General features: G+C 42.8%; 2 protein-coding genes across 3 annotated transcripts; both read right to left on the reverse strand.

The window, feature by feature from the left end:
* Positions 1-863: 863 nt before the first annotated feature.
* On the reverse strand, positions 864-1,172 carry LOC309814909 (large ribosomal subunit protein eL31-like; the record flags this gene model as incomplete). The annotated part of the gene is made up of 1 exon (XM_082641170.1): positions 864-1,172. One exon carries the CDS (start codon positions 1,170-1,172, stop codon positions 864-866), a length of 309 nt encoding a protein of 102 aa, XP_082497296.1.
* A 6,162-nt stretch (positions 1,173-7,334) lies between these two features.
* Positions 7,335-24,247, reverse strand: LOC309815024 (myosin regulatory light chain 12B). Of its 2 annotated transcripts, none has more exons than XM_082641423.1 (4): positions 24,114-24,247; positions 14,766-14,961; positions 10,874-11,035; positions 7,335-10,008 (listed from the first exon to the last, which is right to left on the reverse strand). In XM_082641423.1, exons 2-4 carry the CDS (start codon positions 14,944-14,946, stop codon positions 9,836-9,838), a joined length of 516 nt encoding a protein of 171 aa, XP_082497549.1. In that variant the 5' UTR covers positions 14,947-14,961; positions 24,114-24,247; the 3' UTR covers positions 7,335-9,835. The 2 variants fall into 2 exon arrangements, with proteins under 2 accessions (XP_082497549.1, XP_082497550.1); XM_082641424.1 differs by lacking the exon at positions 24,114-24,247 and adding an exon at positions 23,947-23,958.
* Between the last annotated feature and the right edge of the window lie 2,450 nt (positions 24,248-26,697).

The following is a 26,697-nucleotide window of genomic DNA, read 5'->3' on the forward strand; positions in this document are numbered from 1 at the left end:
GAGGAAGGTCACAGAGTTGCCCCTGCTGTTGGTTTCACCTTTGTTCTTCTCTTTTCCTGTAACTGCCCCCCCACCCACCGCTTCACCACCTCATCCCCCCTTGGCTGAAATGCCGCAGAAGCCACTTAACTGGTCTCCCACCTCTAACATTTCCCACCCCAATACATTCCCTCTACCGCTTTCAATTATCTTTGAAAACGCATATCTTGTTAAGTCTTGTCATTCTCCCACTTTGATCCTTTCAAAAATGCCTTAGCCGGACGTGTAAAGCCCTTCCTCTTCCCTTTATACTCCCTACCCTGTCTCAGACTTTATGTTTCTGCCATGCTGGCAATTTGCAGTTCCTGATGAGCTGTGGTCATTTCTCATTTTATGTTATTATCTCATCGTGAAATGCCCTACACCCCTCACAGCAGCCACTCTCCTGTCACCAACCAGCAATAACACACTCAGTCCCCATCTCCCATGGGGCCCACAGGCAGACTCCTGCACGCCCGTCCAGTCCCAACTTGGTCACCTATGTGATCAGCACCACCCCTAGTCTGGTTTGGATGCCCTGGTAGATGCTCCTATGTTACCTTGGCCTTAGGTTACATTAACACTCATCAGACTATCACAATCACATATTTAAAAAAAAAAATAGTCTATCTTTCCCACTAGATTGTGAACTTCTTGAGGTCTTGCATCTCCAGAGCAAGTTTTCGACCTATGGTAGATTTTCCATACATTTTTGTTTGATTGTTTGTTTGGTTTTGGTTTTGGCCGTTCTATAACTTTATTGGACAATCAGCAGTCAGTTCTCATCTACACCAACTAGCTGTAGATTTTTGAAAAGTGGTGACAGGTATGTAGGTAACCAACGTTTAGAGCTTGTTTGGTGAATCTTCATCATCATCATCCTTTCTGGACAACAGCCCATGGATACGGTATGGAACATTCCTTATTCCTTTGGCCCAGATGGCTTTGTTGAGCCTGGCGTCAATGCGTACATCTGGAGTCCCTGTCTCCTTCATTGCAAATTTCCGGATTTCTCCGAGTGCCCGAGAGGCACGCTCCTTGAAACCCATTCCATGGAAGAACCTGTGAATGCTGATGGTGGATTCTCTGGTCACCACCTCGTTGACGGTGAAGCAGCCCTTCTTCTCCTCACCACCCTTCTTTGTGGGAGCCATCCTGCCCTGCCCGGCTTGGAAAGGAATCCATACATGTTTATTAAATGAATAAGTAAGCAAGCAACCTGATTAGGTAAATTATATGAGAGATATGCCATCTGCATTCTGTCCTCTCACTGGTTTATTTGTTCTGCGCCGGCTGCAAAGAGAGAGAAGGAATCATGCTGGAGACCCTGGGAGGAATTGGAGAGAGCCCTAGATCCATGTCCCAGGAAACAGATGAGGGCCCTCTAGTGGTAGCAGCAAGGAGTGAACCAAGATGGCACAACCAAAGGGTCCTGTGCATCTGGATGTTTCACCTGCCCTGGATGTCTGAGCAGGGGGCAGAAAGAGGGTCTCCACAAACTGCTGCCGCAGTATCTTCTTCCAGGTCATTCATTTCCTCAATCCCCACTATTCCAGCCTTAGTTCAGTTACTTCCAAGAACATGGGCCTCCCAGCAACAGGGGAAGGAACCTGTAATCCAAGCCCAAATGACACAAACACCCAAATCCCCACCGTCTTTTCCATAGCGCGGTTATCTGGATTCAAGGGCCATTTGCCTATGTGGTAACACATCGTTGGCACTTAAACATCCCGGCAGTAAAACCATAGTAAATATTCAAGCCACATTAATCTCCCTTCAAACTGAGGTGACAGGTAGGACTTTATTCCTCATGCAGAGGGAGAAATTGCTTTAGGAGACTACTTTTAGGTGTTCCCAGTCTCGTGGAATATATTCTTTTGTTATGATGATTAACCAATGTTTTAATTTTTAATGGGAAATACAAGCACAACTTCCAAATTTTAAGAAGAAAGTTTTTACAGTGAAATTAGGTCTCCCTCTTACCCCTAGCCCATGGCTTCCAAATTCCCACCTCTATAGCAACCAACTTCCTGTATGTCTTGCCAGAGACGTTTGATGCATTTATGTTGGCATGAATACACCTGTGCACGTGTAGAACACACACATGTACTGAATTGATTTCTCAATATGGTATGGACTCTATCTGGACTCTGTTTTAAACTGAGGCCACAGATTTCCTTATCCTCTTGTCATTCCTGGCCTCTGTGACATAATGAAGCACAAAGGCTGGGGACATGCACTTGGCCTCACCTGCACCATCCCGGCTGCCACTTCTCCGCAGTCAGCAGACGGCTGTGGTGAGTATCTCAGGAGGTAAACCATTTTGCTGCCTACTTCCAATTTAGCCCCAATGCAAAGAAAGTAGGGCAATGTCTTTGTATTTTCTAAATCAAACACATCTTCTCAAATATAGGAGAAATATGCCACAGAAGAGTTTCAAAATTGAGGTCTGTTTTGAAATCTTCAAGCAAAGCAGCAAAATGATGAAGTTGACAGACATCTGGAACACAGGTGGTAAAAACGAAGAAAATCACAACAAAACCCATATGCATCAAAAGATGGATCTACACCAAAGAGAAAAGATGAGAAAAAATACTAACATTTTCAATCCCCATGATTGTGGAGGGCGTAGAAATGCTTATTTTTCGTCTCTTTAAAGCAACCTTGCCTGTTCCCTCCTTGTAATAATTTTTTTTTTTTTTTTTTTTGCAGTAAGCGGGCCTCTCACTGTTGTGGTCTCTCCCATTGTGGAGCACAGGCTCCGGACGCGCAGGCTCAGCGGCCATGGCTCACGGGCCTAGCCTCTCCGCGGCATGTGGGATCCTCCCGGACCGGGGCATGAACCCGTGTCCCCTGCATCAGCAGGCAGACTCTCAACCACTGCACCACCAGGGAAGCCCTCCTTGTAATAATTTGATTGCATCCATTTACCTTCCATTTCACTTTATTCACTCAGTCCTCAGCAGCCCCATCAGCTTGAAGGGCCGGCCTGGATTTGCACATCTTTCCATCGTGACCGTCGTGGGCTGGCAATGGGTTTGCCTTCCTCCCTTTCCTGAGGAGTACATGAGGGATTTGGTTTGGATCAGCCTGTCAACTGCTGTTCACAGACTGCCGGCTCTGCATGGCCAGAGTTTTAGATAAAGGCAGGTTCCTGCTCTAGTTGGGTTGACGTTATATAAAGAGGTCAGGGCTGTAGATTCTTTAACAGGGAAAGAAATGGCCAGGCTCACATACAACGTGGGGGAAAAAAAGTTGGACGAATGTGATATAGTTCAGGAAGGATACTGTTGCAAACACTTAGAGCTGGAACTAAGACCTGAAATGAGGGGGACCTCTCTGGCGGTCCAGTGGGTAAGATTCCACGCTTCCACTGCAGGGGGCATGGGTTCGATCCCTGGTCAGGGAACTAAGATCCCTCATGCCTCTCAGGCTGGCCAATAACTAACTAACTAAATAAATAACAAAAATGTAAAATTAAAAAAAAAAAACATGAAATGAGGGTAGAGCAAGACTGGGACACAAATCTTTCTCGCTTGGGAAGTTTCTCAGAGTCACTGATTAAAATTTACCATCATGATTGTTTTTTGAGATTGCTGTTATTCCCATGAATGTGGGCATCGTTCTGTGTTTACAGATGCCTGTCTTTGTATTTACCTTCAAGGTTTGGGCACCAAATGTGTAAAAACACTGTGTGGGGAAAAGGGAGTGGAAGGGAGCTGAATTCAAGGGCAATTTTAAAACAAAGGGAAAAGCTCTGGAGTTGGGTAGAGCAGCCAGTCCTGCTGCCTGATAAACTGGGTGAGGAGGAGGCTGTGGAAGCTAGAAGGAGCCTGGAGTGGGAGGCTGTGATGCCGCCACTGGCTGTGACACCTCAAGGGAGACTTAAGAGATGAGGTGCCTTCCTCTTTGAATCCGAGAAGTGGGAGTTTCTCTCTCAAGGCACCTTTCAGCAAGTGAACCCTCCTCTCAACTGTTTATAATCTGGTAGGGACCTGACATGGATAAAACACTGGATTTCTTTCACTGTCCCTAAAATAAGCAGGAAATCTTGAATATGTTCAATAAAACTTTTAAAATAGACGCTTTTCTTTTTCGCTTGAGTTCTTAGCTATGTGAGTGGTTGACAGGAGGGCAAACAATGGTAGCTCTGAGATGCGAGCGTCATTGTCAGAGCAGGCATTTTTTAGAAAACCATCTTTGACCTCCTCAGTGAGCTGTTAGGACATCAGCTGCGGTGGCTCCAGCATAGATAGCACAGTTGTGTTGGGATTCTGGCCAAAGGAGAAACCTAACCTTTATTACTCGCAATCCAAAGGGCTGGGCAGTATAACACTTACGGCGAGTTATAGAATCAGAATCTCTGTATCACCTGTAACACTCGGACATAATATCCACTTCCATAAATAAGAACGGAATAAACAGATCATACATAAAAAGGGAACTTGAGTAAAGTACAATGAGCACAACCTCCTAAATGAGCCACTGTCAATTTACACCCTGATTATTACAAAATGTGAATAAAGTATTCAGATTTATTTTTGCTGTGCTGGTTAGCAACGTCCGGGACTAAATATGCATCGTCATCATGTTCATTCAGAATGAGAGTCTGAAAGGAAGTACTGTGCACTGGGAGCAAAACCAACTGCAGGAGAAGTGAGGCTGGTAAGAGATGAGGTTGGCTTCCGGCAAGGTGCATGGAAACAATTTTTTATATATAAACACACCCATTCGTTCACACCCCAAACACACTTCTAGTATCCTTCTGCCAAAACACTTCAGATCTGTTTTTTGTTTGTTTTTTGCGTTACGCGGGCCTCTCAGTGTTGTGGCCTCTCCCATTGCGGAGCACAGGCTCCGGACACGCAGGCTCAGCAGCCATGGCTCACGGGCCCAGCCGCTCCGCGGCATGTGGGATCTTCCCGGACCGGGGAACAAACCCGTGTCCCCTGCATCGGCAGGCGGACTCTCAACCACTGCGCTACCAGAGAAGCCCCTATCTGTTTTGCTTTGATTCTGATAGTATTTCCAAGACGTATATTGAGGCAGGGAAGAGCTGCACTGAGAAACTGTCTCATGGTCACTTGTGTTGAGGCTGATTTTTTTTTTTAAATAATGTTTTCTTTTATTTTTTTAGCATATATATATATATATTTTAAAATTAATTAATTTATTTTATTTTTGGCCGTATTGGGTCTTCACTGCTGTGCGCGGGCTTTCTCTAGTTGCAGCGAACGGGGGCTGCTCTTCATTGCAGTGCACGGTCCTCTCATTGCGGTGTCTTCTCTTGTTGCGGAGCACAGGTTCTAGGAGCGCAGGCTTCAGTAGTTGTGGCACGGGGCTCAGTAGTTGTGGCTCGTGGGCTCTAGAGCACAGGCTCAGTAGTTGTGGTGCACAGGCTTAGTTGCTCCGTGGCATGTGGAATCTTCCCGGACCAGGGCTCAAATCTGTGTCCCCTGCATTGGCAGGCGGATTCTTAACCACTGCGCCACCAGGGAAGTCCCGAGGCTGATCTTAATAAGCTTAGATTGTGTGATTTAATAGTCTATTATGTAAATAGAACTAGACATAGTCCTCAACATTCTTGAGGTAGTAATAGTATTCATATAGAAAGCATGATTTTACAAAGTATTTCCATCCACAGCCACTGGCTCTGTGCCTTACTCTTCTCATCTCAAAAACAGAAGTTACAATAATAAGGGCTTACTTAAGATGACCCAGTAAGTGGAGGATTCAGGTCTTACTAGTGCAAAGCCTGCACTCTTACTTGAAAAAAAAAAGTCATTACTTCAGTGTGAAAATAACCAGAGCTTCACTGAGATCCTGGCACTTTCAAAACACTCAATAAATATTTGTAAGTGAATGAATGATTGAATGAACAAATGAATGCTGCATTGTAAAAAGGAGTCCTAGAGATCGCTCCCTGCATTTTGGGGTTCACAAAATAGTATGAATTTCATTGTAACAGACTTTATCAATTCTTTCAAGAAACAATTTTGACAAAGTTACAGCATTATTGGACTAATGCTCTCTGCATATTCATGCTTTGTCACTCTCAAGTTCACTACAGAATAGGTTACTACAGTACTAAGAATAATAGTGCCATCTAGTGACCCTTCTAGTTATTGTCTCTAAAAGTGCATATGACAACATCGCTTGCTCTAAAAACGATTGACCCGAGATTAAGGACAGAGAGTGATGTATGCAATTTGTAATCTTCCCCAGATTACAGAAAAATTTGTAATTTTTCTGTCCAAGAAAACTTTTCCCAAAATTTCAGTATGTGATAAACTTTCTCATCCTCGTTCATATTTCCCAGATGACAGCCTATTCACACCAGATTTTTCAGTAGTTTACATATGTATATTCCAAATAATGTTTTTTTATCTTTTAAGACCCTTCATTTTTGTTTAGATCTTTCAGTTTTGAGATGCAACATTGATGCAATTATTTTTAAGGATAAACTATTAAATATATACATTGATTGTAAGACATTTTGTTTTCAAAAACACTAAAATGTTAAAAAAATTACAATCAAGAAAATTCTTATTCAAGTATTTATTCATATATATGCTGAATTTAAAACTTCATTTTTATCAGGAAAGATGATTCATTAAATGTATAACTAAACATAATTTCAATTTTATAAATATTAATGGCTTTCATATATATGATATATAGTATATATACATTTATAAATGAGAAAAAGATGTTGATCAGGCTACAGGTATTATCTAATTAGGAAATTATAGGTTTAATGAGAAGCACCCTCACTCAAAGAGCTTAAAAGCTAGTCATGGCTCAGACACTGTCTACTTTATATATAAAGTTGAGCAAGTGGGGTAACGTCTATAACTCAGTATTCTCACCTGTAAAATGGGATAATGCCTACCTTATCCACCTCCTAGAGTTTTGAGGATCAAATGCAATAATGAATGCTTTTAAAATTCCTGTACAATGGTAAGAAACCAGTGTTGTTACTTTCAATAATTATTTTTCTAAGAGGCAGGTTCGAGAGCTCGACTGACTGGACTCAAATTACGGTCCCATTGGTTCCTACCTGTGTAACCTGGGTAAGTTACTTCTCTGCGCCTCAGTGCTTTATCTGTAGAACAAGGATAATTAAAACAAAACAAAACAAAAACCTACCTCAAAGGCCAGTAGTGTACATGCTTAATACAGAGCAACCGTTCAGCATAGTTTTAACTACCTGAGTACAAACACACACACATTCCAATTGTGATGGCCAAGGCATCAATTGTCAATTTTAGAGATCATTACTAAGTTGTTCTCAAAAAAGGAAAGATACTAAAATAGAGTTTTCATCATCATAATATTTATTGAACCAGAGAGGAACAAGGTCCTAGCTGAGGTGCCTTACAGTGTGTGCTGGATTCCACTACTCTCTTTATAGATACTATGGATGAAACAGAATGGGTTACGTCAGGTCAACATAAGGCATTCAAGAGACAATTTTTCTTGTTTTTAATCTTGAAAACTTTTTCAACTTCCCAATCTTCTCGAATCTGCCTTTAAGCAGAGCAAAAGAATAAATGCAGTTAAAATGATGCCAGAGAGCTGGTGACAAGAAAAGGCTGAAGCAGAGTAAATAGGTCAGGCAGCAGAGCCACCTGCGTGACCATCTGGAGACCAAGCCAACCTCTTGACTTGCCTGGACCATAGTGGCAGCCTCCTAACTGGAAGTCTTCTTGCTGCTACTCTTGCCCTCCATTCTATACTCAGCAGCAAGGTTGAGTTTTTAAAACATAATTCACATTTCTTCCCTGCCCAAAGCCCTATGATTCTGCACGTAGACCACGCAGCAAACACCATCCTTATGTCCTTCCCTTGAGCTCTCCCAGCGCTTCTGCCAGTGCCTGCCTTGGAAGGACTGTTCCCTGTGAGTGGAACATCCTCCCTGACCTCCACACGGGGACCCTCTTCTCGTGATTCAGATCTCACCTCAGAGGCCCTCTCTGCACTTGCTCAGTTCTGTGTTCCACGATACTTAGAGGTGCCTTCCTGATCGCCCACTAAGGAGCTGAGCCCCAGGAGGGTGGCGTCCTTGTTTGTCCTACCCCCCCAGTTATCCCCAACAGAGAACAGTGCCTGGCACATAACAGGTGACTGATAAGTATTTGTTAATGACAGTCAAGATGATCCCAGTATGCTTCCCCTTCTCCTTCTACACACGGTGATTCTGGTTTTGACACTGCATGTGACTTAACGCTTGGAAGTAGAAAAGGGAGCCAGATGTGGATTCTTATTCTTGTGGGACCTCGGACAGGTGCTCTGGCTGTTCTAAACTTCAGCTCTCATATGAAAAGCAGGGATATTACTTGCCCTACTTACCTAATGGGCGGTGAGGATTAGGTCATAAGTGCGAAAACTCTTATGAACTGCAAAGCACTTCTCGTGAACTAGACCACGAGAGTGGAACTGCTCTTTTTAAAGATGATGAAAAACCTAGAAAAATTAATTGATAGCAAGGATTTGCCTACAACAGCAAGCTCGGAAGCACAAATGTTAAACAACGTGTAAATGCCATCGATTTTAAGGAGATAAAATATCAATACATTTAAGAGGGAATAGGTGTTGAACAACGTTGGGAAATTTTTTAAATGGATTTTCTTTTTTTAGGTTTTTCTCTCCTACTTCTCATATTGCTTGGCCTTGAGGATGTTAAGCGAGCTCATAGCAGCCTTGTCTGTATGGTTTTCAGACCTTCCATCCAGTCTACACTCTACACTATGTGAACCACCTTCCAACTGAAGGCAGTTGGAAGATTATATTGCTTATAATCTTTGGTCCTCTATTTTTCACCTGGATAGAATTTTCTGAAATTCTATTCCAACAATCAATGTCCCCAAGTTATTTTAAATTTCAATAATGACTACAAAACTATGTTAGAATGTAATGGAAATATCTTGACCTTTTAGGCATTTGGGGCTTTTCAGAGACAGCACAGTGGTCCCAGAATCCATACTCTGGAGTGGGACGCCCTGGCCTGGAGTCCCAGCTCTGACAGAGACTCAGATCAATCACTTGACTCCCCGGTGCTCAGTTCTTCCCCTTGAAATACAGGGCTAATAAAATTCTATCCCACAGGGGTGCTGGGAAGAGTCAATGAAAATCGTCTACATGTAATGCTTTACACACTGTAAATATTCAATAATAACTATTCTTTTCTTCAGAATTTTGCCTCATGTTCCTAGACTCAAATCAGTAAAACATTCAGTGTTTTCTCAGATACATTCTATATTTAACATTCAATAATTTAAACATCTGACTTACCATAAGCATGAAAGAAACTAAGGTACAACTAGTTTTTACTGTATAATGATGTTAACTTATACTGAAGAACACTGTCCCATACATGTGAACAATCAGTTTTACTATGGAATCTGAATTATACGAACTTGAAAATCTAAAAAAAGGACTACCACCAACTACCAGTTATTTAACTTTCCATTATATTACATTTGAGTCAGCATAATCTTTATTTCAAAATAGCATTTTTATTATATAAAAATGTAAAAATCCAGCAAAACCAGAAATACCAGATATATTTTCCTGGGCTTTCACATTTGTCGATTCTTATTCCCAATCCTTTTTCTCAATACAATTTACAACCTCATCTCCATTTGCAGTCTGATTATACAAGTGCTAAGTGGCAGAAAGGTCTAGAATAAATACACCGAAAAAGAGGCAAAGCTGTGAAACTAAGTTGCATGCAACAGGTCTATGAGGGGGGAAGTGAATGGGAAATAAAACAGAGTAAGACAAAGTAATTGGAAAGTTTTAGCTCAAGTTCTTTTCAATCATCTTTGTCTTTCGCTCCATGTTTAAGGATGCGCGTGAACTCAATGTAATTGAAATTCCCCTTTTTGTCAATAGGTGCTTCTCTATACAGCTCGTCCACTTCCTCATCCGTAAACCGATCTCCCATTGTGGTCAGCAGCTCTCGCAGGTAATCCTCCTGAATGGTGCCTGGAAGGCAGCAGAAAAAGGGGAGTTGTGAACACCTCCCGGCACTTTAATGATTTGGTTCTCAACTAGGTCAATCTTACAAGAGATTTCAGAACATACATACTTACCTGAACAAAATAAAGCAATATATAACCATATCTTTATCTTTTCCTATTATTTTTAGAGTTCTTTATTAATATTAGATTAAATCATTTACAAAGTCAGTTAGTAAATCATACGCTTACAAAATTAATTTGAAGCCAGTATTTTCCAGAGGAGAAAAAAATACCTTGTATTTCAGAGATATTAAAAAAAAGGCAGATACCCAGAATAAAAGGGCAGCGTTGCCAAGACCAAACGAGCACGAAGGCCGGTGCAGTTTTAATAGGTAGCAAGGGGGAAGCAGGAAGGAGGAGGCGAGGTGTATGTGAGGAGGCGATGCGCGTGGCTGAGCAGAGGGTTAACGCACAAGCAAAGGGGAAAACGAGAGAAGTCAGAAAACGGAACAGCCGGGCTTTCTTCACACATTTTAAATAATAAGGGAAAAAAATGAAGATTTTAATTGTCCAAGTTAGTTAACTATACTTTCTGGTGAAACTCAAAGTCTCTTGAAGCAGTATACTGTCTAAGAAACACTATTTAAAAGACAATTCTCCATTTGGCTTTCAGGAAGCTCAGAACCAGATTCAAAGATTAACACCACAAACCATGTAGCTTTATGACCTACATACCTGTGTTCTAGCCATTCTTGGTCGACTGTCCTATCGTAAATGATAGTTTCCCTCTACTCATTTTTAAAAATTTATATTTTGCCAATCTTCCTCATTCCCTAAAAAGTGTTTCACATAGTCTGGAATGAGGCGGGGCATAAACAAAGAGTGCTCACCAGTTGCTTCTTCATCAAAGCAAGCAAAAGCATTTCTGATGACATCTTCTGGGTCTGTGCCATTCAGCTTCTCCCCAAACATGGTAAGGAACATGGTGAAGTTTATGGGCCCTGGAGCCTCATTCATCATGGCTTCAAGGTACGCGTCGGTTGGATTCTTCCCTATAAAATTGCACATTTTAACATTTAAGGACAAAGAACTCATTTCAATAAATAATTATTCTGTTATTGTTATGTTCCCCAACATATTTTAAAAGTTACATCACCATCACACGAAACTAATATTTCAATTAACTTACATTAAGAACATTTAAAAAAGACAATTTTTAACAACATAAAAAAATCTTTGATACATCATAAATAAAATGCATCCTGGGCTTAGGTTGAATACTGTCCATTCACTGATACTTTCTGCAACTTTTCCTGCACTATTTTTCATTAAAAATAAAACAAACACATGAAACTATGAACCAGGTAATGCCACATTATTACATCTTGAATGCTGATAACATTAAAGACCCATCAGGGCATTTCAATACTGGTTATTTAAAAAATCTAAATATTCATATATCTAACTTCAGTAAGTTGCCTATAATTGGTATGCTTCAAACAATTTATTTATAAGTTGGTCATTTAAGCTGAAACTATTAGGTTGGTTTAGAACTGGGAGCTCATTTTATTTATTTTTAAAATTAATTAATTAATTAATCAATTTATTATTTATTTATGGCTGCATTGGGTCTTCGTTGCTGCGCGTGGGCTTTCTCTAGTTGCGGCGAGCGGGGGCTACTCTTCGTTGCGGTGCACAGGCTTCTCATTGCGGTGGCTTCTCTTGTTGCGGAACATGGGCTCTAGGCACGCAGGCTTCAGTAGTGTGGCACGTGGGCTCTAGAGTGCAGGTTCAGTAGTTGTGGTACATGGGCTTAGTTGCTCCGCGGCATGTGGGATCTTCTTGGACCAGGGCTCGAACCCGTGTCCCCTGCACTGGCAGGTGGATTCTCAACCACTGCACCACCACGAAGTCCCTGGGAGCTCATTTTAAACAATGTTATGTTCTATTTGGTTGTCAGACATATCCCCAGATGCTGTTTACTCGTATTGCTGAAATATAGTCTTGTTTAGTATTGTTCATGATGGGAAATCTTAATCTCAGTTCCCACCAAGGACACTTCTTCCTCTTCCGGTACGGTGGTGAGGGAACTCCCCTGACCCTCCCCTCGAAGTTGGGAGAAATTCCCCTGGAATGGCCACATATGGTGGGACTAACAAAGAGCTTCTCTGTCCTGGCATTTGTGAGGTCCACATGGTGCAGAAAAGCAGCACTGAACGAAGGGTCTGGAATAGTGGGTTTGAATCTCAGTTCTGCCACTAACTGTGTGCCCTGGGACAAGGTGGAAAGTGTCTAGGGTTTACTTTTTATCTATAACATGGACTAGTTAAACTTGGTATCTGAAAGGTCCCTTCCAACATTAAGTTTGTATGATTCTCCATGAAAAGAGCATCTATGTCAGCATCTCACTATTATACCCAACTAAGTGCTAATGATAGTCAAATCTAGAATTATGGTTCATATGTAAGTTTTACTCCCAGGAATTTGGGTGAAATTTAAGTGCCGAGTTGGCATCTGTCTTACTGCATTACAACCTTCACTCATTATACCTATTCTACATATCGATACAAAATTAGCCCAAAATTAATCTCAAGATTCTTCGAGTAAGTGAAAGTAGCTAAAAAGGACTACTTTTCTACCTCCAGATTTATCCCGACTCTCTTGTAGCAATTTTTGGGGGTAAAAAGTGTAACCCAAAGGTGTCAAGAGAACATGGGTATGAAAAAGACACAGGGATTTAAAATGAATTGGCTTAGGCTAAGCACCTATGGACCCATTCAAGGCATCTAATATAATTTGTTGATTTAAAAGGTAAATATGTATCTCTAAAGGCATGGCACTCCCCATAAGTCAGTCTCTTACTCTACCACCACTCATTCATCCAACAAAAATTAACTGAGCATCTACTAGGACCAGGGGACAGGCTTGAGTGTTCGATCTTTGTAATACAACTCAGGCCCTCAATTCTCCTCAGTGGTCTTCTTCAGTAGTGACCTGCTCCCCAAAGGACACTTAGTACTTAGCTATTCAGAGTGTGGAAAACACTGGGATCCACCCCATCTGCAAGTCAACAAGTCAGATCAGTATCTTGACTCAACTCTCACTCTGAATAAAGGCAATGTTGCAAGACTCAACTCTCACTCTGAATAAAGGCAATGTTGCAAAATGTTAACAGCTCGTGAATCTGGGTAAAGGATGGATGTGTGTTCATTATACCGTTCTTTCAACTTTTTATAGGCTTAAAAAATTTCAGGGCTTCCCTGGTGGCGCAGTGGTTGAGAGTCCACCTGCCGATGCAGGGGACACGGGTTCGTGCCCTGGTCCGGGAAGATCCCACATGCCGCGGAGCGGCTGGGCCCGTGAGCCATGGCCACTGAGCCTGCACGTCTGGAGCCTGTGCTCTGCAACGGGAGAGGCCACAACAGTGAGAGGCCCGCGTACTGGGAAAAAAAAAAAAAAAAAAAATTCAAAATAACATGCTAGGAGAAAAAAATAAAAATAAAAGAGAAGAACAAAATCATGTGGTTACTAAAAAGAAAAAAGTAACAAATTCTCTCTCTTTGTCCTCTGGCCCTTGAACTGCCCTTCTGGATCATGGTCAGACACAGAAACGTTAGAGTGCAGAGCCTAACTGTGGGCCATCCCTGACCTGTGCCCCCTTCCCTGCCTGTCATTCTGGCCTATCAAGAACACCCTGACTTGATACTCCTTTCTTCCAACTGTAAAATCAGTGACAATTCAGGCAGGACATGGAGGACTTTCCCCTCTTTCCTTAAGATCAAAACAACAAAATCATATAAGCAATAGTAAATTAACACCAACATAGCCAGAATGACAAAGGGCAGTTTATGTTTGCTTTAAATCCTGTATCTTTAAATGAAATACTGCCATTTGCAGCAACATGGATGGGCCTAGAGATGATCATACTACGTGAAGTAAGTCAGGCAGGCAAAGACAAATGTTATATGATATCACTTGTATGTGGAATCTAAAAAAAAAATTACAAATCAACTTATTTACAAAACAGAAACAGACTTACAGACATAGAAAACAAACTTATGGTTACCAAAGGGGAAAGGTGTGGGGAGAGGGATAAATTAGGGGTTTGGGATTAATAGATACACACCACTATACAAAAAACAGATAAACAACAGGATTTACTGTATAGCACAAGGAACTATACTTAATATCTTGCAATAATCTACAGTGGAAAAGAATCTGAAGCTGTACACCTGAAACTAACACAATATTGTAAATCAACTATAGCTAAATGTGTAAAAATAAATGGATAAATCTTCTATCTTTACATTTTCTTTTAATTATAAAAAATATATATAAATTGTGGAAGCCCCCTTCCCTGTGTTCCCTTTTTTTAGGAGCACTGCCCTTCCTCCCTGAGATGGTCGTTATCACTTGTGACTGTCACCTCTGTCATATAACCTGTCCTCAACTTTTATTACTTAGTACATATTATTGTCCACACTTCCTGTTTAAGATTCTGGTATCTTGCCATCTAGTCATCCTCTGGCTTTTCACCTTGTAGACCGATCATATTTAGCTAACAGGAACGGAAGCCTGCCTAGCCACAGTGGCAGCCAGGCCCCCACCCCTGAAGGCGTATCCTCTTATGACAGGCCAAGCCTCAGTATGGTGCCTCCCACCCAACATCTCTCAAGAGGCCTTTGAGACCAGGAGATTAATACCTGTACATCACACAAAAAATAATTTATAAAATGGTAGTTATTTGGGGGAAGCAGGAATATTAAGAACATAAAAGTCTACCTAGCGAAGCAAGCATATCATGTAAGTCTTCCTTGTCGATGAAACCATCTCTATTCTGATCGATCATGTTGAAGGCCTCCTTAAACTCCTGAATCTGTGACTGGTCAAACATGGCGAACACGTTGGAGGTTGCGCGCTGGGGGCGCTTCTTGGTCTTGGTCTTTGCCTTTTTGCTAGACATGGTGGCCGTTTAATCCTAGAGTTAAAAAGAAAAGAACATAAAGCAAAACAGAATGCATAAAAACATAAAGCAAAAAAAAAGAACTCACAACACCTGAAGTTAGTGAGTAAAAATATTTCAATGTATTGTAGAATTATTACTTTATTTGGGTAGGAATATACATATAAACTTTATTTCCAATGTCACAATTAAACAGCTAGGACAAAAGCAGTTTTGAAGAAACAGAATAGAAATTATTGATGTGGCTTCATCCCAAATTTCACGAACCTCATTTTTATTAAATGTGAATGAGTTTTAAAGCACGTAGCAATAAATCGCATTTACCGAGTGCTACTACGTGCCAAGCAGCAGGGGGCTCCCCTAAAGAGAAAGGCTCCAAAGCGGACATCTTACTTTCACAAGGATTGTCCCATTTAACCCTCACAACAATCCTATGCAGTAGGTACACCTTTTAACTTCATTTTACTACCAATATTGCATAACCTCTCTGAGCCTTGGTTTCTTCCAAAAAATGGTCTGAAAACCAGGGAACCTCACTCGACCCTCAGTTTTACAGCAAAACACAATATCTACTCTAATGCAAGTGAGAATTAAATGAGATAACATATGCAAAGAGACTAGTATAGTTACTATAAGGTACATGCTCAAAAGGCTCTCATTAAAAAAAAAAATCAATGGGACTTCCCTGGTGGTCCAGTGGATAAGACTCTGCACTCCCAATGCAGAGGGCCCAGGTTCGATCCCTGGTCAGGGAACTAGATCCCACATGCCTGCCGCAACTAAGAAATCCACATGCTGCAACAAAAGATCCTGCGTACCGCAACTAAATATCCCACATGCCACAACTAAGACCCAGTGCAGCCAAAATAAATAAATAAATATATATATTTTTTAAAAAAACATCAAAATGTATCTTTAGTCTTGTATCCCTTCTAGCTACATCCTCATTCCCCCTTTCCCTTGACAAAACTTTTAGAATAGTATCCTACTACTCAACTCTCTCCATTTTCTCATCTTCCCAATCGCTCCTCAATTCTCTGTAATACACCTTTAGTGGTAGCCCCTGATACTCTACTGAAAGCCACCAATGTTTTAAATGTCAAATAGAATGGACACTTCTCAATCCTTTTTTTTTTTTTTTTTTTGGCCCACCACGTGGCTTGCAGGATCTTAGTTTCCCAACCGAGGACTGAACCCGGGCCCTGACTGTGAAAGCTCCGAGTCCTAACCACGGGACCGCCAGGGAATCCCCTTCTCATTCCATTTTTATTTGCAGTTTTAAATGATGTAAATAAATACAACACGAAAATACTCCTGGCTTCGGAATCGGAAAAATCTTGAGCCTGAATCTCAGCTTCACCATTTCTTGAAAACCCATGGACACCAGAATAATTGTTTGCTCCACTGTCTTATCCAATGTTCACAACTGCCCTATGAGGTAGGTACTACCTAGGTTTAAAAAAAAAAAAAAAAATCAATGGCCTTTGTGTAGTAAAGAATATAATTTTGCCCAAGGAGAGGTCTGGCCTCTGTCCTCAGCTCCTGGGAGGTAATCTCTAAGCCCTTAGAACGTTCTGCCTGGTATATCTGGGGTCTTGGGTCACACCAGAGAGTCTAACAATGTGATTTATCATGGGGGCTCTGGGTCAGGTGTTCATCAGCTTGGCCTCTAGAGGAACTGGAGACTGAAGTCAGCCTAGGAGTGGGGACAGTATCTAGGGGACAGAGCTGCAGTAAAAACTATGGCTATGAAGGGTCAAGCAAGCTCTGTGCCAGGCCATACTCCATGCTCACCCTCACGCCTTGCTGCCAGGAGAGGTCAACACTGCCCATGGAAAGGACCACTGGAAGCTAAGCATTTGGAATTCTCCTGGACTCCATACCACGACTCTCTTCCCTTGGTTGACTTTAATCTGAATCCTTTTACTGCAGTAAACCATAACCATAGGTGTAACAGCTTTCAGTGAGTTCTGTTAAGTCCTAGCGAATTACTGAACCTGAGGGTCGTCTTGGGGAACGAAACTTGGAATTGGTGTCAGAAATGAGGGTGGCCTTGGGGACTGGTTCTCTAACTCTGCAGCCTCGCAGTGTGAAAGCAGATGACTGGTGAGGGCAGTGGCTGGGCAAGGGAATTCTGGACCTGGGTCTCCGGGACTTCAGGTCTTGGACTTTTAACCTACATTGTTTGTTTGCAGTTTTTTTGTTTGTTTGTTTTTTTGCGGTACGCGGGCGTCTCACTGTTATGGCCTCTCCCATTGCGGAGCACAGGCTCCGGACGCGCAGGCTCAGCGGCCATGGCTGACGGGCCTAGCCGCTCTGCCGTATGTGGGATCTTCCCGGACCGGGGCACGAACCCCCCTGCATCAGCAGGTGGACTCTCAACCACTGCGCCACCAGGGAAGCCCTGTTTGCAGTTTTTTTTTTTTTTAAACTTTTATTTATTTATTTATTTATTTATTTATTTTTGCGGTACGCGGGCCTCTGACCGCTGCGGCCTCTCCCCCGTTGCGGAGCACAGGCTCCGGACGCGCAGGCCCAGCGGCCATGGCCCACGGGCCCAGCCGCTCCGCGGCATGCGGGATCCCCCCAGACCGAAGCACGAACCCGCGTCCCCCGCATCGGCAGGCGGACCCCCAACCACTGCGCCACCAGGGAAGCCCCTGTTTGCAGTTTTGAAGCACATCAGCCTTAGAGTCCTTACTTTAACATTTCAACTCCTTCCCCTGGGGACATACATGGCCTGAGTAAATGTTAATTTCTTCTCCTTCCTGTAACTAGCTAGTCATGTGACAGTTATATTGAAGATTCAATCGGAGACAGAATGTGGTCCACTAGCAAGGCACCTGACTCTGCTTTAATTCTTCCTCACATTTCAAAACTGTTGGATTAAAATTTTTTCTCATGCTAAAAATTCTATGATTCTATTTCTTCAAGATTCAAAAGATATAAAAGACAGTAGATCTGAAGCCAAGAATTAGTTCTCTCCCTCAGTATCAGCAAACTATGTCTGCAATAGAGTCATTTAGAAAAACCTCCCAAAGAGAAAATCTTTATTTTAAAAAAATAATCAATTGTTTCATGCTAACGCTACAGCTAACCCAAAAGTATATTATATTTAAACATTTCCGAAGCTTAGTTGGAGTTCTCCAAGAAGCTGATGCCAAGAAGGGTCTGCACATGCAAGAATCTTTATTACGGAAAATGCCTGGGAGAGAGAATGAGGAGGTAACCCAGTAAGGCTAGAAAAGCCATTATACCGTGAGCAAGTCTGAGCCCCCATTCAAAACCTGTTACAGAGCAGGTATGGCTCAATGAAATGACACCATGATCTCTTTAAAAAGAAAAAGTTTACGTTTTCTCTGTACTTCATTTAAAACCAGTGCACATTTATATTTGTATATAAATATACAAAGTACACACAGAAAATATCAACTGATAATAAAACCTCAGCTGAAAAGTGAGGCAAGGTTGTAGCAAAACAGTCAATCTAAAGAGAACTCTGGTCCCCAAAGAAACTACCACCCTCTCTGTCCTTAGCTTCTGAGATAAATATCTTGGCTTTCTCCACTTTCTCACTTCCCACTCATCACAATCTGGCTTTCTCTTCTCTATTTGCAAGTGCTTTCCCATTGTCAAACCTGGTCTAAGTCTCCTTGGACCATTCTGCTATATTTGACACCATTTTATCCCTCTTCTCTTCAGGCCTCAACAACTCTTGGCCTTGATGAACTGTAACAGTAGCAATGAACTGTCCCAATGGAACGAGAGCCCAAGGTTCCCAGCCTTTAACACTTTACACTCTAACAAGGGAGACTCCTGAAGATCACATTTAGTTTCAGTAAAATGCTGTGACATTTTAGGTGACACCAACCTCCTCTCAGTTCTATTTCTATGCCTGGTCCTCCTCCATTTTCTTGTTAGGCTCTTATCTTCTCCACTCACTTAAATATTCACGTTTTCGAGTATTCTCACAGTCCATGGCTTATTAAATTCTTTTCACTCTGTGTTCCTTGGATGATCTCATTGGCTCTCACTGTCCTGACAACACCTATGACTCCCACGTCCGTATCCTCAGGGCTGACCCTTCCCTTGAGCTGTGGAATCAAACAGCCAACTGTGCTTGTGAAAGGCACCCATTTTGATATCCCAGACATTCAGAATCAACGTATTAGAAACAGAATTCATTATCTTCCCCTCCTAAACTTTCTCAACTTTCTGTTTCCTGTCAGTTAATGGCACCATCGTTTACGCCCTCACCAAGCCAGAAACGTGCAAGTCATCCCCGACTCATCCCTCTCACTGATGAACCAAGCCTGCCTCTTAAAGATTCATCAGATTTGCTCATCTTCCTCATTCTTCTGCCACCACCCTGTGCTGGGCCCTCATCACCTCTTTGTGTAGAATATTTCGATGGCCAAATAACCAACCTCCATGCTTTTTGGTCCCCTCTAGACTATCCTTTATCTTCCAGCCAGAGGTGTGTAAAACATGAATATGACCATATCATTTCCTTTTGAGAAACTGTCGGCTCTCCACTGCCTATAGGCCAAAGTACAAGTTCCTGAGCATGGCACACACACCTTTCCCTGCTCTAGAATGACCTTTCAGCCTCATCGCTAGCCATTCTCTACTTTGTACTTTTCCTTCAGCAACACCAAACTACTGGTACTAGTATATGCCCAAGGCACCATGCATGAGTTTAACTCATGTATTTGTTCTCGCTATTTTTCTAGCCCCCAAATGCCTTAGGACCAGAGAGAATTAAAAGTCTACTCAACTTATGGCTACTACCATTTGCTGAGTGACTTCTATGCTAGGTACTCGGGTGCACTAAATTCAACACACCTGCTTTACACATGGAAGAACTGAATATCAAAATATGTTAAACAACTTGCCCAAGGTCACCTGGTGGCAGAGCTAGAAACCAACCCCATTTGTTAAAGGTGATTTTACTTATATATTTTTTACTTCATACAATTCTGCTAGTTATTTTTTTTTACCACAAAAAAATTCTTAAACTTTCAGTACTTACCAATATAGTCCAACACTGATTTCTGAGCAGCTGCTTTCCTCTAAATTTAATTCCTAGTGAAACTGAGTTTTCAAATAAATTCAAACTATGCTGGGGAAACCAATGTATAGACTAGAAGTGCACAGTGGAATGGGAAGAGAATAAGATATGAATGGCCCTCCCTGCAACCGTGCAATGTTGCAGCCCTGGTTCTGGGTTTTTTCAAATGGCAGTATTTCCTATCAGTCATGGTTTTGGTTTGACATGGTAGGTAAAGGCTTGAAATCTTTACCTAAGACTGTGAAATTACTATTTGACCTATAAATATTAAAGGAAAAAACCCCACCAAACCCCATCCTTAGTTACAAAAAATATCCATTTAGAACATAGCATATAAGGTAATGAATAAGCTTTAACGGGAATAAACAGAAGTCTTACTTCCTCTTCAAAATTTTTATCTCATTATTTTTGTAAATTTCTGATACAGAGTGAACTAAAGGTTATATGTAGTATTTGTAGAGGTTAAAGAAGGGCAGGGATATAGGAATACCGGTATTATAGGTAGTTGTGGCGTCAACATATTTAGGTCATAATCTAAATTTTTTCAAAATCACCTGCTATACTGATATGCAAATCAAAACATGGGCACTATAATCATTAATAAGCAGAAACTGCTTGTGAACTTCATCCAGCCTATATGGCTTTATTGGAAGCCTGGAAACGATGCTCAGGGAGCATATTCTATTAGCTACCTATGAAACACCTAAGGCAGCTAGGGGCTGCTACCACATGGCGGGTAAATACGGCTCTCACAACAGTTAACCTCTGGTTTCAATCTTGGCTGCACATTAGAATCATCTTGGAAGCTTTTTTTTTTTAAGTCTTTGTTACAATATTGCTTCTGTTTTTTATGTTTTTTGGACAGGAGGCATGTGGGATCTAGCTCCCTGACCAGGGGTTTAACCCACACCCCCTGCATTGGAAGGCGAAGTCTTAACCACTGGACTGCCAGGGAAAGTCCCATCTTGGAAGTTTTTAAAAAGTGATGTCCAGGTCCTGGTCTAGTACAACTGAAACTGAATGTCTACAGGTGACTGTATGAATCTGTATTTTTAAAATGCAGCAGGTGATTCCAATATACAGTGACGGTTGAGAACCACTGAGTTAAACACTTAGAAGGCACTGACCGTGATTCTGAGTTCTTGGTTGATGCCTTGTAATAACAGATTAATAACAGAAAAACAGACACACATTTATTAACATGTATACCTCATGTATACATGGGGAGATACCCAGGGAAAAATCCAACTCTCAGAGGTGGCTTAGAACTCTGGCTTAAATATCATCTTCAGCTGAAGTCAAAAGAAGAAAGGCATGTGTGGAGGGGAGAGGCTAGGTATGGAAGGTTAAAAGCACAGTATAAACAAGGGTAAGGCTTCTCTAGTAGATTTAAGTCACGCCCTTCTCCATTAAGAGTCTAAAGTTGTCTCCAGAGAGTAACCTTTGTCCTGCCTGGTAGAGAGGAAAAGAAGAACATCTTTGTAAATGTGTGTCCTGCTTTTAGGCACATTGGGGGAGGGCAAAGAGCCTTTCTTGTGTCTGCTTTCTTCTCAATTGCCTTCAGCTCAAAATAATCTTCATGCCAAAGTGGCACATCTTGGGGTGGCATATTCTGCCACCCTTCATAACTAATAGGATATTGTGAAAATGATGGAGTGCGACTTTGTCATAATATTGTAGATGTTGCAGGTTCTACCACGCTCTCTCTCAGATCACTCAATCTGGGGAAAGCCAGCACCAGGTCTATAGGGTACTACACAACCCCACGGAGAGGTCCATGTGGCAGGGAACTGAGGCCTCCTGCCAACAGCCAGCACCAACTTGCCAGCCAGGTGAGTCAGCCATCTTGGAGGTTGATCCTCTTTCAAATGACTGCAAACCCAGCTGACATCTGGACTGCAACTCCAGGAGATCCTGAGCCAGAACCAGAGCTGCCCAGCTAAGCTGCCCTGGAATTCCTGACCCTCAGAAGCTCTTTATTGTTTTCTTAAGGTGCTAGGTTTGGGGGTAATTTGTTATATAGCTATAGAAAACTAATAAAGCCGTTGTGTTTCCTTGGCGTCTTTAATATTCAATAGGGCAATGCCTTTATTTCAGAATTATAGCCAAAGAAATTTTAAAACCTCAAAGGGGCCACAGCCAAGTTTGCACTGGGTAGGGAAATTTTCTGTTCCTTGTTAGCAAATTTTGATTCCTTCTATTCAATTTCTCTCCAAGTTCTGTGGGTTCCTCTTCTAAGTGCAACAGTCACCCCTTCTTCAACATTCCCATCACCCCCTGGATATGATTCCCCAAAATATGGCTTTTCTCTATGGTCTACCCATGGTTCAGCATAAACTCCACTGGACTCTCCCCAAGAAATCCATAACAAAAAGTACCTGGAACAAAGAGTACTAATAAGAGTGCTAAATATGTGCTAGGCACTGGTCTAAGCATTTCATATGTATTAATATATGTAATTCTCACAACTTATTACATAGGCACTGTTATTATCCCCATTTCTCAGATGAAAAATTAGGGCGAAGAGAATAAATAATCTGTCTGCAGCCACAGCTAGAAAAAGGTAGAGCTTAGATGCAGGATCACACTCAGGAAGTCTAGCCCAGAGCTTGCACCAGTAGCTCCGAACATCCTGCATGTAGGCGGCAGAATTTCTCCACCATGAAAATGTGGAGAGGTGGTTGGCGGTAAGAAGCAAAGCCACCACATCTAAAGTGCGGAACGGGGAAGGAAGACCCCAAAGCTGCCGGCAATGAAAATCATCCCTAGATATATGCTGCCTTCGAATCTTGGGAGAGGGACAACCAGCTCCATTTAGGGGATCCCAGTCCTTTTATCTTTCCTAAGCCCAGCAACCCTCACCTGGGACCTGTCCTTCAGAAGTTGCAGTTCCTCTTGTCCACACTGAGTCTCATTAAAGCATAAATGCGTATCGAGTAGGTCATCACAGAAGCTGTTTTATTCAACAGAGCCAGAACAAACAAGAAGCCGTGCACTTAACCATGAGGAACGTCCACCTAATGCTCAGAGAAAATGGGTGGCAGCAGGTGAACCCCTCAAGTGACACTGGGCAAATTATCTCACCTCGCTGGGTTTCAATAATAAAACGAAAGATAACCTGTAAGTTTCTTTTGAATTCTAAAATGCTACAATTCTTTTCTTACCAAAGGACCACTGCAAATCCGTCCGAAACCAAGGCTGCCAAACTAATCCTCTAAACACCCCTTTCTTCATCTCACTCCCTTAGCGAAGAATCCAAAATGACTCCCGAATGTCTCTTACATAATCTTTTATTTCTCATCAAGTTTGCAAGACATCCGTGAAAAGGCCCCACTGATCTACCTATTTCCAACTATTATTCATTACAGTTCTGTTCCGTTCGGGCTGGTCTCCCCACCGTCTCCTTTTCACACGACACAATTCACACCTTTTGAGCTTTTGGTCTTGTTACCTCCTACCACAGATACAGCCAGAAATATTAAGTTCTCCCCACCAGGGCTAAGTCCAAGGCCTTCAATGAGGTCCAGATTCTCTTTTTCAAAAAACCTTTCCTGATTTTTGCTATTTGTTCTCTTCTTCAGTCAGCACGAATGAAGTAAATCTTTACAAGATGCAAGGTGCTGCGAAGAGTCACAACTCCTATGGAAATCGTTACATTTAGCCGGTACCAACTCGGAGCTCCGGGCAAGAACCACGCACCAGCGGACCCCTGTGCCCCCAAAGCATCCAGCCCTGTGGGCGAAGGAGACACCCAAACCCACCGACCGGGCCGGCGGGGAGCGGGGCTGCGGCCGCCGAGGCGCCAGGTGTGTGAAGCCGTCGGGTGACGCAGCGCAGAGAACAGGCCGACTCGGCCAGCAGGGCGGTTCCCCAGCCCGGTTCCATCCGCCCCAACCTCCCGTACCCTCGACGTCCAGGCCCGGGCTGGCCGCGGCCGGACCTCCTCGCCGACCCTCCCTGCCCCACCGACAGGTCCCGCAGCCCCCGCCCCGCCCGCCGGCACGGTGGCCGGGGTCTGGCGGCGGCGAGCGGTCGGAGGGGCGGGGCACCGGGGCGGCCCCAGGGGTGTCGCGCGCGGGGGGCGAACGCCACTCACCGCGGCCGGACACCAGCACCAGAAAATGGACTGCCTGCTCGAGACGAACGAGGCGAAGAACGCGGGGCTGCGGCAGGTCTGCAGCGATACAGCAGCGGCACCCGCACTTCCTGCCTCCGGAGGCGGACCGGAAGTCGCACCGGAAGTGGCGGCGGGATCCAACTCTGGGCGGGGGCATGCGCCGCGGTTCTCTCTCTGCTTGAGGCCGAGTCCACCTTGTCCACCCGGGCTCGGGGCTGGCGCCGACGACCACGGCCTGGGGTTTCGTGGTGCTTCTCGGGCCGTGCGTTCTGAGGCAGGCGCAGCGCGGCCGGGGCGCCGCGGCCCGCTCTCCTCCCCCGCCGCTCGCGGCGTGTCCCGCGGCCCTTCCCGCATTCCCGGGCAGGCTCAGGGCCGGCCTGGAATTTGACCCGGCTGGGCGGGCGCGAGCCCTCGAGGTTTGGGGGTCCCCGGGCGCCGCCCACCCAGGGCTGCCCGAGTTAGCAGGTAAAAGTAGACCTCGCCTGGTTACACTTGAACTTCAGATAAAACGAGCAATTTTTTAGGTTCCGACCCGCGCCACACTGGGGAAGGTAAGAGGGCTGCAGCCGGGTAGTCTCCGCCTGCTTTACAGACTGCACGCCCAGACTGAGTCCTATCATTTACCCCTGCCCCTCCTGTTTTACCCCTCAGATTATCAGGTTTACGCCGCTGGTGACGGTTTCCCCTTTCAAACACAGGAAAGCTTTATTCAAGTTACTTGCTTTCCTTTGGTTCGTTAAAGACAATGCAGATTTACACACACACACAAACGCGCACACTATATAATGCTCTTGGTCAAAACCAACCACGAAGCTCCATAATTCAATTTTTGTTTTAGATATTGTTTGTGCCTATAACCTTCAAGTTCCCTCACCTTGGAATATTACAGATAGATACTACTATTTACGGATAATGGAAGATAGTCAACTTAATAGCAAACCTTCGTTGAGTACTTGTGATTGCCTGAACGTGTGCGGGATGCAGGGAGATGAACGAATAATCCAGTCTTTTATATTCTATAAAAGTTTGATGAGAAATTAGATATCTTTGATCAGGAATTCCTAGATGGTAGGAACCATGTGTTCAACACTCTATAGCAGTAGTTCTTAAACAGTAGCACCAATAAGAAAAACCTCGGAGCTACTAAAAGATTCTGGAGCCCAGCCCCAGGTATTCAGATTCAGTAGGTCGAGGGTGGGGCAAGAGTCTGCATTCCTAATAAGCCTCAGGTGATGCTGATACCGTGGTCCTCCTCGGTGTTAGCACTGCCCCAAGGTCCTTAACAATGCATTTTCTCAATAGGGTTTGAAACCAATGGCTGAGAAATCGTATCTGGTTCTAAAATATTTACTCTTTTCCTTAGCTGTAGTCTGCCCTTCGGTCCAATAATTTAAGTAAATATTTTTCCACTCCTGAGAACATTTTGGCTTCTGAGGTCTTTGTCAGAGAGCTCTTCCAAGTATGGTCTATTACTATACCATAAGACACTCTGTACTTTGACTTTGATCTCCATATTTGTTTCTAGAACTGCTTTCCAACACAATGGTCACTAACATGTGACTATTTAAATGTAAATTTAAGTTATATTAGACACATTTTAAGTGCTCAGTAGTCACATGTGACCTAGTGTCCTTATTGGACAGCACAGAGAGCATTTCCGTCATCACAGAAAATTCTACTGGATAGCACTGTTACAGAAAAATAATCCTAGGGTATAGTGTTCTCTCTAGATTCAAAAGAAAAACTTATTAATATTTATTAATGAAAAGCTGAATATCTAAATACCAGATAATTGTTTATTGTAGTCATTAAAAAGAATGGTTTAAAAAAAGGTAATATACTTAAAACTCAAAACAAAAATGGTGGGTATGCCAAAACCTGACAATTTAAGATACATTAAACTAAAAAACAAGGTGTATATTCACTACAACTACAAGACGTATGTAGATAAATGTGGAAGAGAAGTTATGATGCCTAATATTTGAGCAGGCACATATAAACCTAGGATGAAAAGATACAGGGACTTGGGAAAACTGGCTGTTTCTTCAATATGGGATTAGCTTCAGCAATGCCTTTCAGGACAGCAAAGATAAAAACCAGGGTTGCAGGGCAATCAAGAAATTGTACACTTAAGGAGGATCTAGAAAGACACAAACTATTCTGGCATATTGGACCTACTCAGGAAATCTAAAATAAACTATTTGAGGATCTACTTGGTACCAATTTTATGTATATTCTCATTAAATGCTCATAACAACCCTTTAATTAAATTCTAGTTTGAGACAATTTACTATCAAACCACTATGGACCTTTCTCCTAACCTCAGCTTTTAATCTCCAACTACGATTAAACTCCTATCACCTACCCTTTCCCGTTTTCAGAGGGAGCAGTATCCATTTTTGTTTTCTAAGAATCTTACAACATGTGATCTAGGTTCTATCTCTTCCTAGCTCCTGCACATCATTCCTTTGGTTTCACTCATTTGCTTACACTCATTTGCCTTCTTCCTCTGTCTACAGACAGGCTTGAATCTCTAAAGAAATGCTCTTTGGTCCTGCCTTCC

The sequence above is a fragment of the Mesoplodon mirus genome (assembly GCF_964341445.2).
Source record: "Mesoplodon mirus genome assembly, chromosome: 13".
NCBI classification, from domain to species: Eukaryota; Metazoa; Chordata; class Mammalia; order Artiodactyla; family Ziphiidae; genus Mesoplodon; species Mesoplodon mirus.

Coding starts and splice junctions, on each gene's coding strand:
- LOC309815024 (XM_082641423.1), bottom strand. CDS start 14,946: ATGTCTAGCAAAAAGGCAAAGACCAAGACCAAGAAGCGCCCCCAGCGC. Junction 11,036..14,765: donor TGATATGCTTGCTTCGCTAG/GTAGACTTTTAT, acceptor GCAATTTTATAG/GGAAGAATCCAACCGACGCG. Junction 10,009..10,873: donor CTTTGATGAAGAAGCAACTG/GTGAGCACTCTT, acceptor GCTGCCTTCCAG/GCACCATTCAGGAGGATTAC.